Source organism: Panicum virgatum, chromosome 6K (assembly GCF_016808335.1).
Source record: "Panicum virgatum strain AP13 chromosome 6K, P.virgatum_v5, whole genome shotgun sequence".
NCBI lineage: Eukaryota > Viridiplantae > Streptophyta > Magnoliopsida > Poales > Poaceae > Panicum > Panicum virgatum.
In genome coordinates, this window is record NC_053141.1 from 19,000,432 (window position 1) to 19,016,013 (window position 15,582).

General features: G+C 50.7%; 1 protein-coding gene across 4 annotated transcripts in view; it reads left to right on the forward strand.

Moving 5' to 3' along the window:
- The first annotated feature begins 354 nt into the window (after positions 1-354).
- LOC120711983 overlaps positions 355-15,582 on the forward strand; it is a 45,027-nt gene continuing 29,799 nt past the window's right edge. For 2 of the 4 annotated variants that reach the window (XM_039997665.1, XM_039997664.1), the window contains exons 1-7: positions 422-838; positions 2,197-2,265; positions 2,366-2,467; positions 6,348-6,413; positions 7,528-7,671; positions 8,456-8,503; positions 14,286-14,392. In XM_039997665.1, the coding sequence (XP_039853599.1) occupies positions 422-838; positions 2,197-2,265; positions 2,366-2,467; positions 6,348-6,413; positions 7,528-7,671; positions 8,456-8,503; positions 14,286-14,392 (953 nt within the window). Of the gene's footprint in view, positions 839-2,196; positions 2,266-2,365; positions 2,468-6,347; positions 6,414-7,527; positions 7,672-8,455; positions 8,504-14,285; positions 14,393-15,582 lie in introns of all 4 variants that reach the window. The other 2 variants (XM_039997666.1, XM_039997663.1) reach the window with 2 other exon arrangements.

Below are 15,582 nucleotides of genomic sequence, written 5' to 3' on the forward strand. Positions count from 1 at the left end.
AACCGTGTCCCATTCACTGTAACGGCCGTAGGTCGCGACTTAAGGCCGGTGTAAGCGTGTCAAATTTCTTTTTGGGTCGGTTCCTACTTTAGGAACTTCTTGTACTGTTTATCCTGCTTTCCTCTTAATAAAAAACGTGCTCAGGCACGGTTGCGAAAAAAAGAAATATAAACTTTGGAATAAAATCACACTTAAACTTCCCTGTATTTCGAGGAAAGAATATTTTGGCTCATAAATCAAGTTATCATATGCTATAGAAGTGTGTGAGAATTTTTTTTTCTTCCATATCTTCCGTTGCAATTCATGAGCATATTTGCTAGTAAATAATAAAGTTGGCAAAACTGCTGCCTAAACCTAAGTCCCTCCAAAATTCCAAAACCCCCTTCCCACCCGCGAAACCCTAGGCGGTCCCGCGGTGGCGATGGCGACCGGCGGGGACAAGCCCCCGTCCCTCGATGCCGACGTCGACATGGCCGACCTCGCCTCCCTCGACGCCCCGGCCGCCTCATCCGCCGCTGCGGCCGGCGCCCCCTCCACCCGCTTCCGCCCCAGGGCCAAGGGCAAGCCCAAGCCGAAGCCCGAGGCCCCCAAGCCCGAACCGCTGGCCGTACCCAAATCAGAGCCGGATCCCGAACCGGAGCCGGTGCCGGAGCCCTTGGCCGCCCCCGCGCCGCCGCCGGAGGATGATCGCGTGGACGCTATGGAGGTCGACGGGGCGGGGGACGCTGCTGGTCCCGGAGAGGGGGCGGAGGAGGAGGCGGAGGCGGAGGAGGAGGACTTCGTGGTGCGCGAGATCGATGTGTACTTCACCCCCAAGCCCTTCGACGACGACACTAAGGTAATGTCCAGTCCAGCGGAACCCTGTACATGTCACTTGCTTCATTTTGTTATTGATGACCGCTGGGAGAATGTGATCGCTCCGATTATAATAACCTGTGTAACTGCATTCAGTCTTGTCCCTTAATCACAGGTCGTGCTTCTTCCTAAATTTGCTAAGCACTGGATTGGTTCCTGAGATTCTTTAAAACAAATTGTTTCCTGCTCTCAAACTGTAATATAATTTAGTTTGGAGTGTGTTGAAATAATTGGCAGATTGAATTGGATCATTCTGTTATTGTGCCGACTTATTGCTGGAAACTTCACTTAATAAGGTCATTTAACATTTCATGAGCACTGTTGCTGTTGTTACCATGCTAATATATCTGAAGTGGTACAGTAATGATCATGCTAATATCTCTGAAGTGGTACGGTAATGACCATGTAATTTTCTGTTTCAATTCTTGGGACACATCTGTGCATTTTGTATTGTTGTATCTTTGTTCGGCTGAATGAGATATTGGATTGAGGCAGATTTTGTTCAAATTGGTTTTTTCACCTTGTTTTGTAATTTTTGAATGAAATTTGGATATCCTAAAACTCATTTGTTTTCCATAAAATTACTATGTCCAAAATGGCAAAAACGTTTTTGTACTAACTGCATGACAATTTAAATTTCATAGTAAGCCCTGGCAAAAAAAGTGGTCCACACGACTACACAGCATAATTGATAGTCTTTGTAGGGTTGTATAGTTATTTATTATGAGATTCCCATGGACAATTTCTAATTCTACCTATATCCACTTTCCTATTGTATAAAGCAGTTCTACTATGAATAGAACAAATTCTGTGCTTTTGAAGGGAAGGTATATTTTGTTCTATGCTAGGCATTGCACATTCTTGTAATCTGGTTCAATGGCTTCTTTGTTCCCTGTTGTTTATTCTAGAGTACTACATTTTCTTTAGCTTTTAAATTGTGGATCTTATCATGTAAGCTATTTTTCCCTCATCTTTACATGTTCATGTAATCATTATTGAGAATCAATGGCATTGTCCAAACTTGTATAAGAAGGCTTATAAGTGTTGAATGTAAACTCTTCATATTCTAGATTGTGGTAAAATAAGAATGTACTCGTACTAAACTTCTACATATAATCAATTTAGCTGGGCAATTAGGGCCCGCTGAAAAAGTTAATAGCTGACTATGCTAGGTTTATCTTTTTATCTGCCCCAAACATCCAGTAGTAACATTAGTTTGCTTCTTCTCAATGATGAATTCTCCATGATGAATTGAACTATAAATTCTGTTCTATTCTACTAATTGTGTTTATGTCAATATTTATCTCTAAATAGTTGTTTTATTCATACTCTATACTACAGCTGTACATTATGCAATATCCCCTGAGGCCATGTTGGCGCCCATATGAGTTAAATGAAATATGCGAAGAGGTACATGTCCAATTAACTGCTTATGTTCTTTTGCTGTCTTGAATTTCTATTATTTAACGTATACTTATCTTAATTAGCTAAAGAACTATTAATATATCAGGTTCGCGTGAAGCCATTGAGTTCAGAAGTTGAAGTTGATTTAAGTGTCAATAAACAGAGTGAAAATTATGACCAAGAGGCACCTTTGGGACTGACAAAACAGGTAAATTACTATTTGAATGTACTTATTTGCTCTGTGACTGACAAAACAAGAGTTGAGTTTGTGTTCACGTGTTTTAATCTGATCAGTGTTAGAAAAATGGAAAAAGTTCATTTTTACCCCCTGAACTTGTCAATGAGTCTGCGTCACCCCACCTGAACTATAATACCGGGAATGCATGGTCCCTCAACTGCTGAAACCGGGCAAATTACCCCCTGGCTAGTTTTCATGGTGGTTTCGCTGACGTGGCGGTGAGCCCCACATGTCTCCTCCCTCCTCTCTTCTCGCCGACTCTAGTTAGCCGCCGCCTCCATTTCTCCACTGCCGCCTCTCCTCCGCCGCTGCCGCGCCACCTTCTGCCGCGCCTCCCTCCGCCGCCGCCTCCCTTCCTCTGCTGCCCCTCCCTCCACCGCCGCCTCTCTCCCTCTGCCACGCCTCCCTCCGCCGTCGCCGTGCCGGGCAGGGACTATTTGCCGGCCGATGTGGCTGCATGCTGGTTCGGTGTGTGGTGCACAGGGCATGGAGCCACCTCGGCGGCGGGTGAGCTCAGTGCCCATAGCAGGGCCATGGCGGAGGGAGTGAGGGAGGCGCGACGGTGGCGGAGGGAGGCGCAGCGAAGGGAGGAAGGCAGAACACACTAGTTGCCATAGAAACCTACTTAGAACTGATCCATTTGATCGGCTACTTCCTAAGAACCTAAAGTTGCCTCCAGTCAGCCTGTAAGCATCCGGCTATGGCAACTCCTACTCTGTTGCCCAGGCAGTCCTTTAAGGTAATCTGCCAGCAGCCACACTCTCCTCTTGCGAAGAGAACAACCAGATCACTCTCCACCAGACCACTCTCCTTGGTGCTGCTTGAACTCTTGAGGGAGCTAGGCCCTCTCCTCCCTATTTATCCCAAGGCAAAGACTTGACTCAACATGGTCCCTAAGTAACTTACATGTACCTACTGCACTACTAGTCAAGATTATTGCTAACATGTTTACCCAATGTAACATCTAACTGCTGGGTGTTTGTTTTTACTATTGCATAATCTCTGGTTGGCATAATGCGAGCTATGCCAGAGTTTAGTTTAGTTAGGTCCAGCTGTAACTTAGAATTAGAGATAAAGACTAGCTGTGTTCTGCAGCGTCAAGTAATTTAGGATAAGAATCACTTGTTGAGATTGAGTTTTGTATGATCCTGTGTTTTCGTGTCAGACTCTATCAAAGAGAGGAGGCAGCATCCTTTCCACTAAGTAAGAAATATCAATCGATCCTGTCCTTGTGGTGCAGCAGCTGGTTGTCAATGCCATCACATCACATGTGTTCAGGGGCATCTAAACTTATTGCACCACTGCAAGATGTCAATCATATTGCAGTGCCATCATTTTGTGCATTGATGAAATTTTACTTGCTTTAACCATAAATTATCTTTTGCGATGCTCTGTAGAAATGTATGACCTGCATGTTTCACATGGTTTAGTGAACGTAATAGTGATTTTGTTACGGGATGTCCAGTTTGCGATACTTATGCTGTGCTGCATAATCTAGATACACAGTCATACCTTTTGTACTAAAATGCTCCTATTTTTTCTACTTAAATGTTTCACATATTATTTATTTTTTTGGTGGCTTGTGTAGTGTTTTCTTATCAACCGTTGTTCTATGATTTTTATACATAACTGGTGAAGGAGGATTGTTGTGATAGCCTTGGTGAGCCAACATAAAAAATCAACAACTTGTATGAAGATGGAATGGAACAAGAAAAAAAGAACCAATAACGAACTAAAGGTTCTTTCAAAAAGCCACTGTTATAATGAACACGAAAGCAAATTAGATTCAGAGATCTGCTTAGTTAGATGGCTGTGGAGATATTTGGACTTTGGTAGCATATTTTGGTATCTAGTGGCACAAGAAGAAACATTCTTATGCCGAATAATTTTGGTTGCCAGTGCTGAAATAGAAGGTGGATGCTGGGTGGATGCTCTTTTATTGTTCCACTTTTTGTTCTATAAATCTCTGGTCACCAATACTAGACACTTTGTACATGCATGCGGATAAATTTTGTCAGTTCTGACTATGAACATATTTTTAAGTATTTAGGTAAGAAAAATGCATATATGATATCTTTTGTTTCTTTTATATGCATACTTCCCTCCAGTCAAGAAAACAGTGGTTTTGGACTGTGACACAAAGTGTAACTTCGATTACGGTTTCCTATTTGAATATCTTTTTGAAATACAACAAAGGTAGATATTATGAAACTACTTTCCAAGACAAATCTATGCATCTTTTTTTTCGATCTATATAGATTTAAAGAGAATCAAACTCTCAAAAATTTGCTGGAGTCACAACCAAAATTCCTAGTTTGGTTGGAACGGGTGTGTTCAGTCTTATTCTTTTCCTTTTGTTTTTTCTTTTCTTTGGGTTCTTCCTTGCTAGCATGGTTATATGGCGGTAAGGCGAGGCACGGCGACCCACTCCCTTCCAGACACCTAGGCGAGTAAGGCCCTGTTTGTTTGAGCTCTTGGACTGCTAGCTTTTGGAATGTCCAAAATCCAGATGCCCCCAAAAGCCATAAGCTGGAAAGCTCATGGCAGGGTGCTTTTGGCTTTTGGCTTCTGGCTTTTAAGAGCATTCAACTTTTGGAGATCCCGAAAGCCAATGGTCCAAAGTGCCCAGAAATTGAAACAAACGGGCCTAAGGTGCGTGGTGAGGCGATGCCATACTCATGTCCTGACCTAGGATGAAGCAGCATAAACATATCCTGCTGCTGTCAGTTCTGAAGCCGAGAGTAGCTAGTAGTAGTAGAAAAACTAAGAAAATGACAGTAAGGTACAAGCACATTAATCAGCCATCAGGCACACATTCACACAAAGCTGTCTTGTTCTATAATATGTATGGAGCAGAGCAGCCAATGCTGTTTGCATCCTACCACAGGCAGCATAGCAGAGCAGAAGAGGGGATAGGAAGAGGTACATGTGTACTGATAGCAGACCACGGGAGGATGAAGAGGTGGAGTGGACGTTGGAGCAGAAGGGGCACAAGCCTGACGAGCACCTGGATGTAGACATAGGCGGACTGGATTGGTCACAGCAGGAGGGATGAGAACCGCTGGACCAAGGTACGAGCGCAGCAGGACTGAGGCCCTGCAGTGCTGCTGGGGATTCCGAGAGCCGCTACCCTTCTCCTTTCATTTCTCTTTCCCCCTCTATTAATCAGCACAGGGCACAGATGGGGTCATGTGGGGAGGTGTAGGCGCATGATTCCTGTGCACGCACACGGCATGCTGCTCCTGCCGTTTCTCCCATACACACAACTCTTTTGGTTCCCGGGCGCGCAATTCTGCGCCATGCCTTTCAGCGCGCGCGCAACTCTGCGCCATGCCCGTTGTCCCCCGCACACAGAATTGATTTGGCTCATGCAGCATCTGCTGGGTGGAAAAATGACGCTACATCGAGGCGATGACTTTGGACGCCATACATGGGGAGGTCGTGGAGACCGCGACACCAGGATTGAAATTCCGCCCGGACGCCAAGGCGACGACTTAAAAACCATGCTTGCTAGCTGTTGACTGTTGGGTGTCTGGTCTCTGTTTCTTTTTATATGAATAATAAATGATCTCACTTGGGAATTTAACAGCACAGTTCCGATTAGTTTAGTTTTTGAAATTGTGTTTTCAAGGTGGTGCCTGGTTTAAAATTGCCAAGTATTTGTGACCAACGGGAGTATATTGAAACATAATAAACTTTAGTTCTGCTAGTCAAGCTAATATAAGATTCTTCTCTAGCACTTTGCTGGTATCTTAATTGGATAGTAGTTCTGCTGCTATTCAAATAATTTTCTCACACATTTGTTCATATCTCATTGATATCGTGTTTCTGTCCTTTGTGTTGTTAACAGACACTTTCATCATCAAAAGCAGAAGATGTTTCTGATTATGCGGTTGGAGTTCTTAAAGGCAACTTGGTAAGTACTATGACAGCTTCTGTGATTCTTTGGTTGGTGGACGAATTGCTAGTGAGTAGGTAGCTACAGCCTATGGAGTTGTGGCATCCCACACTTAGGTTGCATATTTATGGCAGCAGCAGTGAAGCAAATCCCAAATGTTTGATACTTCTCATTTTGGCTGTATTAGTAGGGACATTTTAGTGTTTTTCCTGTGTACTCCCTCCATTCCAAATTATAGTTCAAGTTAGCTTTTGTCTAAGACAAGCTGCTATAAATTTGACCAAGTGTATAGGAAAAGCACCAACATTTACAACATCCAATTAGTTTTGTTAAGTCGACCATGAAATAGGTTCTGATAGTGCCTTTGTTTAGTACTATAGATGTTAATATATTTTCTTAAAAATATGGTTAAAGTTAGAGCAGTTTGACTTAGAACAAAGCTAAAGTGAACTATAATTCGGAATGAAGGGATTAGTAAGTTGCTGCCTTCCTATCTGAATAAGCCCCCAGGTAATGTAACTCCTAATTGCTTCATTAATCTTGTATTCCTATTTCATTTGATATGTTCTGTCGCAGCTGATGTAATACATCAATCAGAGATAAAACTAGTGTTAGCGGGGGGTTTAGGGAATGGTTAGCAGGCCCTAATGGGCCTCAGGTGGCCAGCGCACATGCCTCCTTGCCCCTGTGCGCTGCCCCCCTTGATAGGATAGATGAAGGGCAAGGATCTCCCGATTGGTGCTGTTTCCATAAACCAATCTGGGGTTCCTTGCCCATATATGTACACCCATTGTGCACCTCTATCAATCAATCCATTTTCCCCCCATTATCTTTGCTTACAACTTGTACTAGTTGATTATTGATTATAGTTATTTACAATATTGCTGATTCAATGTGTACCCTGAACACCCCTTTCCCCAAGGTAACCACACAGTTCCACTGGTACACCTTCATAACTTCTTGTCCTTTATATCTAGCAATTACTAATTGTAATTGAAAACTTAACACTTGCATTTTGCCTACATAGAACGTGTTGGCTGGTTGCTTACTGGGCAACATGAACTAATCACTAACATCAGATGTTTATTTAGTATGATCTTCTGTGGAGTCAATCTCTTGCTTTATTTTACAGGTTCATTTAAATCATATTGATGCAGTGGTGCAAATGCGACCATCAATGTCACATGTAATTTCTGGTCGAGCATATAATAGGCAGGCTTTACAATCTCGGGAAATGAATGGTGGTGCTAGTGGTTCAAAGGCTCCATCTCGTAAGGTGTTGCACAAGTTCTGTCAGTCAGATTTAGTACCATTTGTTGCTCTAAAGGTTTGCTGGCCTTGAAATTATTAAATCAACTAGTTTGCTCTTTATACATGCAAAATCTTCTCTTGCCCAATATTTATAATGATTATGTATAGACTTAGACTACCCCCTCTAGCCACTCCGACCCTAAAACCTAGGTGTTAGAGTGGGGGAGAGGGGGGGGGGCTTTATCACTGGACCAACATTCCCCCTACGGCTAGCGAGCCGCGCCGCACCGCGCCTGTGGCTGCTGGTCTCAGCGAACCCCGCAGGGGAAATCGCGCAGCGGAAGAAATGCGTGGCCGGTGGGTTTCGAACCCGGGACCTGGCTCTAGTACCAACTTAGACTACCCCCTCTAGCCACTCCGACCCTAAAACCTAGGTGTTAGAGTGGGGGAGAGGGGGGGCTTTATCACTGGACCAACATATAGAACATCTGAATGAGTCTAATTGCCTGCAATTATGATCCAGATGTTCTGTTTGCATTGGTGTAGGAGTTACTCATCATTCGCATATTTTGTTCCAAAATGCCAAGGAGAATAGATGAATACAGGCTTGGAATATGGTACATGTTTTCACTTGGTGTTTCTGATAAACCTTGTAATACTGGTTTCCCTTACTATTGTCAGCCCCTATATTGGCTGTCCTCATTTTTTTGGTTGATAAGCTTACTACGTTCTGGAGTGGTTATATTGGTGGATTGAACATGGCTTCTGGTGTTATGATGTATTCATGATCATATATCTTGTGCTTACAGGGAGATGAGCGCCCAGAAGATTCCAAGGACCACGCAGAAGATTCTCAGGTTAGTTACAATGATGATACCATTTATAATTTTTTTACTTTCTTAGAAATTTGTTTACATTAGCTAGTTTTCAGTGTTGGAGTATATTGAGCCCATGTATAGAGGCCCATCCAGAGGCCCATGTATAGGAACTATATATCCCACCCTTCTAGGGTTTGGAGGAATACAAGCCACTATTCTCTCCTATCCTCTCTTCTACATGGTATCAGATAGGGTTTCCTGGCTACTGTAGCCGCCGCCGCCGGCGCCATGGCCGGCCGGCAGCCGGCGCCGCCGCCCTTCCCTCCCCTCTCCTCCTTCCCCTACCTCTCCTCCTCCCCTGCTCTGCAGCCCGCCGGCGCCTGGGCCTCCTCCTCCCCTACCTCTCCCTCCCGCAGCAGCAGGGGGCGTGCTGCCTCTGCCTCGCGTCCGCTGAGCCCGACGCCGCCGCCCGTCCGCGCATCTACTAGCCCGCCACCCCGCTCGCCTGCGCCGCCCGCGCCGGCTGAACCGGGGTCCCCTGCTTCCTCTGCTCCGACTGCGCCGACCTCCTAGCCGCAAATCCGGCCGGCGCAGCCCTCTCCCGCCGCCGTTCATGCGGCCCTGTCGCCGCTGCCCGAACTCGCAGCCGCTGCCGCCGTACGCTGGCGCGCGCGCGGGGGTCGCGGCCGCCGAGGCTGCTGCTGCCGCTGGACCAGCGGGGGGCCGTGCGCCCGCGCCTGATCCGGCCACTGCCGCCGCCGCGGGGGGTGCGGAGGCCGCTGGTGCCGCTGCTCCTCGCGCCGCCGAGGTCGCCATCGCCGCGCCCCTGGTCCCCGCCACGCCCCGGCACGCCGACTGCCCCTCTGCCCCGCGCCTCTGGCCTCCCTGCGCGTATGAGGGCGCGGAGGGGCGTGACCAGGCTGCTGGTGGTGTGCCTGAGGGGCTGCCCCTTCGTGGGCCGGGACCCCACGGGCCGCCACTGCCTCCTGTGGCCGTCGTGGGTGCCACAGACGCGGCCACGCGCCGCGGCTGCCGTCGCCGTGTTGCCTGCCGCCGCCGCCCAGGGCCGCCAGGCCACGTTCCCGGCCCGTCAGAGCGCTTGATGCAGCCTTCCCCACCGCCCCTGCAGCGACTGCCGCCCCTACGGGCGCGAGCACGGGGGCCCATGGCGTGGGGGCCGTCGGGGCCATGGGACTGCTGCAGCAGCCGCTCGCAGCTGCCAGGGCCGCGGCCGCCGCCCAGGCCGCCCACGGCGCTGCTACTCCCTCCTTCCTTCCTTGGCCTGCGCCCGAGATGCCCCCCGCGGCGCGGCCGTGGCCCCAGGACCCGTGGACCTCCGCCCCCTGGCTTGCCGCCGCCCAGGTGCATCCTCTGCTCCAGGGCGCGGGCCGCGCCACGCACGCCGCCGCCGCCGCCTTTGTGGCCGCCGTCGCGCCCGCCGCGCACGCTGCGCAGGCCGCGCGGACCGCCGCCTCCCTCGCTGCCGCGCACGCCGCGCAGGCCGTTGCGCCCACCGCGCACGCCGCCGCGCACAGGGACTCCACGCGGGCTGCTGCCTCTCTCGCCGCCGCAAAGGCCGCTGTCGCGCCCGCCGCGCAGGCTCAGGCCGTCGCGCCCGCAGACCTGGCCGCCGCCGCCGCCTATGTGGCCGCCGTCGCGCCCGCCGCGCACGCCTCGCAGGCCGCACGGGCCGCCGCCTCCCTCGTCGCCACGCACGCCGCGCAGGCCGTTCCGCCCAGGGACTCCTCGCGGGCCACTGCCTCCCTCGCCGCCGCGAGGCCTGCGTTCGGGATGCCCCCCGCGGCCGCGCCGTTCGCCGCCAACGCTTTCGGCAAGGCAGCCGATCGCCGCCTGGTGCTGCTACTGCCGGAGCTGCTCCCCTTGTTCGCGCAGTCCTTCAGCGCCATGGGGCGGACGACGCCGGTCAGCACCGAGTGGATCGCCGACTCGGGTGCCTCCTTCCACACCACCCCAGATGTCGGTATCCTCTCTTCTGTCCGACTCCCACACCCCTCTTGTCCTTCTTCTATCATGGTTGGTGACGGGTCTTGCCTTCCTGTCACCGTCGTGAGTTCTGCTCCTAGTTCTTTTCTCCTTCCCAATGTCCTTGTTGCTCCTCAGATGGTTCATAACCTTCTTTCCATTCGTCAGTTCACAGCTGACAATTCCTGTTCCATCGAGTTTGATTCTTCTGGCCTCACTGTAAAGGATTCAGCCTCCCGGCGTCCGCTACTCCGGTGTGACAGCACGGGGCCCCTTTACACTCTTTGCCTTCCTTCTTCCGCTGCACCACTCTCGTCTTCTTCTTCGCCCTGGCCGTCTTGGTCCGCCGCTTTTGCCGCGACGCCGTCTTCCACCACTTGGCACCGTCGTCTTGGTTACCCTGGCCGCGACGTTCTGGCTCAGCTCGGTCGTAGTACCGATGTTCCTGGTACTAGGGCTCCTGCTCAGCCCCTCTGCCATGCGTGCCAGCTCGGTCGTCATGTTCGGCTCCCTTTTTCCTCTTCTTCGCATGCAACGCGTGCATTCGATCTTGTTCACTGTGACCTGTGGACCTCTCCTGTACTTAGCCTTTCTGGTTATAAGTACTATCTGGTGGTGGTCGACGACTTCTCGCACTACTCTTGGATGTTTCCTTTGCGCGCCAAGTCTGAGACCTTCCCCACCCTCCTCCACTTCTTTGCCTGGGTGTCCACTCAGTTCGGCCTCACCGTTAAGGCTGTCCAGTGTGACAACGGGCGGGACTTTGACAACTCCACCTCCCGTTCCTTCTTCCTGTCTCGGGGTGTTCAGCTGCGTATGTCTTGTCCGTATACCTCTCCTCAGAACGGCAAGGCTGAGCGGATGATTCGCACGACGAATGACGTCGTGCGCACCCTTCTGATCCAGGCTTCCCTGCCCCCGCGCTTCTGGGCTGAGAGCCTCCACACCGCTACCTACCTGCTCAACCGCCTTCCGTCCACTGCTTCTCCTGCTCCCACTCCACACCACGCTCTCTTCGGTACCCCTCCTCGCTACGACCACCTTCGGGTCTTCGGGTGTGCGTGTTACCCTAACACCTCCGCCACCGCTCCTCACAAGCTGGCGCCCCGCTCGACTCGTTGTGTGTTCCTCGGTTACTCCACTGACCACAAGGGGTACCGATGCTTTGACCTCACCACTTGCCGCGTCCTGATCTCCCGACACGTCGTCTTCGACGAGTCGGATTTCCCCTACTCCACCTCCTCTACACCTTCTCCTAACCCCGAGCTGGAGTCTCTGTTTCCGACTGACCCGGTGGTTCAGCCACCGTTACCTATCTGTCCTTTTCCTGCAGGTTTTCCCGGCATGACGGCACCGTTTCCGGTGATCCCTGCTGCGCCGAGCGCGGCACCGATGCCCGCGGTCGCGCCACGCGCGGTCCCCGGACCTCCGGTCGTGCCGCACGCGGACCCGGTGTCACCCGCTGCGCCACGCGCGGCCCTGGTGCCTTCCCCTGCACCTGCGCGGTACGCTCAGCCGGTGCAGGTGTACCGGCGATGCTCGGCGCCGACCCCGACACCGAAGCGGTACGCTGAGCCGGTGCAGGTGTACCGGCGTCGTTCGGCGTCGACACCGGCGCCGCCTCCTGCTCCAGAGGTACCTGCGACGCCGACACCGGAGCTGTCGCCGCCGCCGTCACCTCCGGCTCCCTCTCGAGCCGAGCCGGAGGTGTACCACCCGCCGGTCATCCATCGGGATCCTCGGCATATCCGTACCATGGTGACTCGGCGGATGGCGTCCCAGGCCGCGACTCTCTCCGCCACCGAGGGCGAGCCGCGGGTCTCTCCGGTACCTTCCTCTATCCGCGACGCCTTGGCGGTTCCTCACTGGCGTCGCGCGATGGAAGAGGAGTACGCGGCTCTTCTTGCCAACCAGACGTGGGATCTCGTGTCGCGTCCGTCTGGTTGCAATGTGGTGACTGGCAAGTGGATCTGGACGCACAAGCGTCGGGCTGATGGCACACTGGAGCGCTACAAGGCTCGCTGGATCCTCCGGGGGTTCACTCAGCGACCTGGTGTGGACTATGATGAGACCTTCAGCCCGGTCGTGAAGCCCGCTACGGTGCGCACGGTCCTCTCGCTTGCGCTCTCGCGCACTTGGCCTGTGCACCAGCTGGACGTGAAGAATGCGTTTCTTCACGGCACCTTGTCAGAGACTGTCTACTGCTCTCCGCCAGCGGGATTTGTGGACTCGAGTCGTCCGGATATGGTCTGCCGGCTCAACAAGTCTCTCTATGGTCTGAAGCAGGCTCCTCGGGCTTGGTACTCTCGGTTCGCCACGTTCTTGATGACACTGGGATTCACCGAGGCCAAGTCTGACACGTCTCTCTTCATCTACCGCCGTGGGGATGAGACTGCCTATCTGCTGCTATATGTCGATGACATTGTGCTCACAGCTTCCAGTCAGCAGTTGCTTCAGAGTGTCATCTCCTCTCTGCAGCAGGAGTTCGCTATGAAGGATCTCGGTCAGCTCCACCACTTCTTGGGCGTCACTGTTGAGCCTCGCCCGTCTGGTCTTCTCCTTCACCAGCGGCAGTACGCCCTCGATATTCTGGAGCGGGCTGGGATGACTGAGTGCAAGCCCTGCTCCACTCCAGTCGACACTCAGGCGAAGCTGTCTGCTGATCTGGGTGATTCGGTGGCTGATCCTACTGCCTACCGGAGTCTGGCCGGCGCTTTGCAGTACCTCACCTTCACCAGGCCGGACCTCACCTACGCTGTTCAGCAGGTCTGTCTCCATATGCATGATCCCCGGGAGTCACACCTTGCTGCGCTGAAGCGTCTCCTCCGGTACGTCCGTGGCACTGTGGACCTCGGCCTGGTACTTCACCGCTCGTCCTCTGCTGAGCTGGTGGTCTACACCGACGCTGACTGGGCTGGCTGCCCGGACACTAGTCGCTCCACCTCCGGCTACGCCGTCTTCCTGGGCGGCAACCTGGTCTCCTGGTCGTCCAAGCGGCAGCCAGTTGTCTCCCGCTCCAGTGTCGAGGCGGAGTACCGGGCTGTCGCCAACGGCGTGGCGGAGGCGTCCTGGCTACGACAGCTCTTGGCGGAGCTTCACAGCCCGCTCGCCAAGAGCACGCTCGTCTACTGCGACAACGTCAGCGCTGTGTACCTCTCCACCAACCCCGTCCAGCATCAGCGGAACGAAGCACATGGAGATCGACCTACACTTCGTGCGCGACAGAGTCGCCATCGGCGATGTTCGGGTACTCCATGTCCCGACTACCTCCCAGTTTGCTGACATCTTCACCAAGGGTCTGCCCTCGTCGACCTTCTCGGAGTTTCGATCCAGCCTCAACGTAGCCGGTGGCTAGTTGTGGCTGCGGGGGGGTATTTGCCCTTTGTACTCTATTTGTACTCTCTTCTTGTCCAGTATTGAACACCGCTGCGTCGGTAGTTCAGACTGCGGGGGGTGTTAGCTTTCTTGTTGTCCAGTCTTGAACACCGCTGCGCCGGTAGTTCAGACTGCGGGGGGGGGGGTGTTGGAGTATATTGAGCCCATGTATAGAGGCCCATCCAGAGGCCCATGTATAGAAACTATATATCCCACCTTTTTAGGGTTTGGAGGAATATAAGCCACTATTCTCTCCTATCCTCTTTTCTACATTCAGGATCACCTTTGGTACTGTTATGCTCTGTTTTACCATTTCTGCTGAGCGATGGGTCATGTAATGTTGTGATTTACATGTGTTACTCAAGTTTTCTTTTGGTAACTATTACAAAAGTTCAGTTTTTTGCATTGTTATTATGCACCTGTCTGTTGTTCTGTTATTGATATAGTACTTCTGTTGTTCCAGCCATGGATTTCTCTCACATACCAGCCAACAGGGAGTAATATTGCAAGCAAGTACCATGATAAGATGATATCAAATGAGGGTGTTCCTATTGATTTCACAATGAGCAAGTGAGTGTCTTCATCCATTGGTTTTCATCTTGTCTTCTAAAAAGTGGTTCAACTATACCGCAACTCTGTTTGTGTACACACTAGAACTCATAGTACATAATTAATATAATATTAGATTTGAAGCCTCACTAAAACTGTAGTAGTGTGGAAGTATCTTTTATTCACATGTCCAATTTAAATTTTCATAAATGTTAATAATGAAAGTACTAAGGTGCATGACATGATTTCATTTTGCGAGGGTTAAGGGAACTTTAGAAATAATTTCAGATTTGCCAATATTTAACTTAATCAGATTAGATCGAAATCGGCATAAACTAGAAACTGATATGGCCTTGAATTGTGGCAGGGGGAGTGCTGGATTATATTTATTGCTCGCAATGATTTTGTCTAAATGGATCCAATAAGATTAATTTACTATATCACAAAAACATGCAGCTTGTCTGAACTTTTTGGGGTCCTGTTTGCATGTCAGTTTATTTCTAGCAAGATACGATTGCTGTTGCTGTGTCCTATTCTGTTGTAAAAGACAGGCTGAAAGATGGCATGACACCCAATGCCTAAATACCAGTAAGCTTACATTAAGATGGGTTAGTTGGGTGATGCGCCAATCAAGCACTAGGCAGAAGGGTGGTGCCTTGTGCTGAGGCTGGTAGGTGACTGCCTATTAGCCCAGCGGCCACATTGGCTGGTTCCGATACCGACTTCCCTAGCTAGGACCACTTTGGAGCACTTGATTGTCAATGTATGAATAGGAAAAACATATGATTCTACTTTTGAATCCTATGAAGTGAACACAGGAATTGTTCACTTGAGTGTTTGATTTGGCACATAAGAGTAACTCCAGCAATAGCCCCTAAATCAGACCCTCCAAATGTTAAATGAGGGCTGCCTCTATCTTTTAGGGGCCTTCAAATTTGCTCCAACTCTAGCAATAGCCCTCAATTCTAAATTACAATAGAGGGCTCCCTAAAGACCCCCTAGGAATGGAGGGTGGAGGAGGGAATTTGGAGGCCTCCTCAAGATAGAGGGTCTGCTGGAGTGTATCTTTTTACTTAACCCTCTAAACTTGAGATAGGGGGTTGTTTAAAGGGTCTGCTAGAGTTACTCTAATGGACAACAATGAACATACAATTTTGTGATTTGTAGTTTCCGTAGGTGATCAAGAGTGTCGATTCCAAAGCTTTCAATGT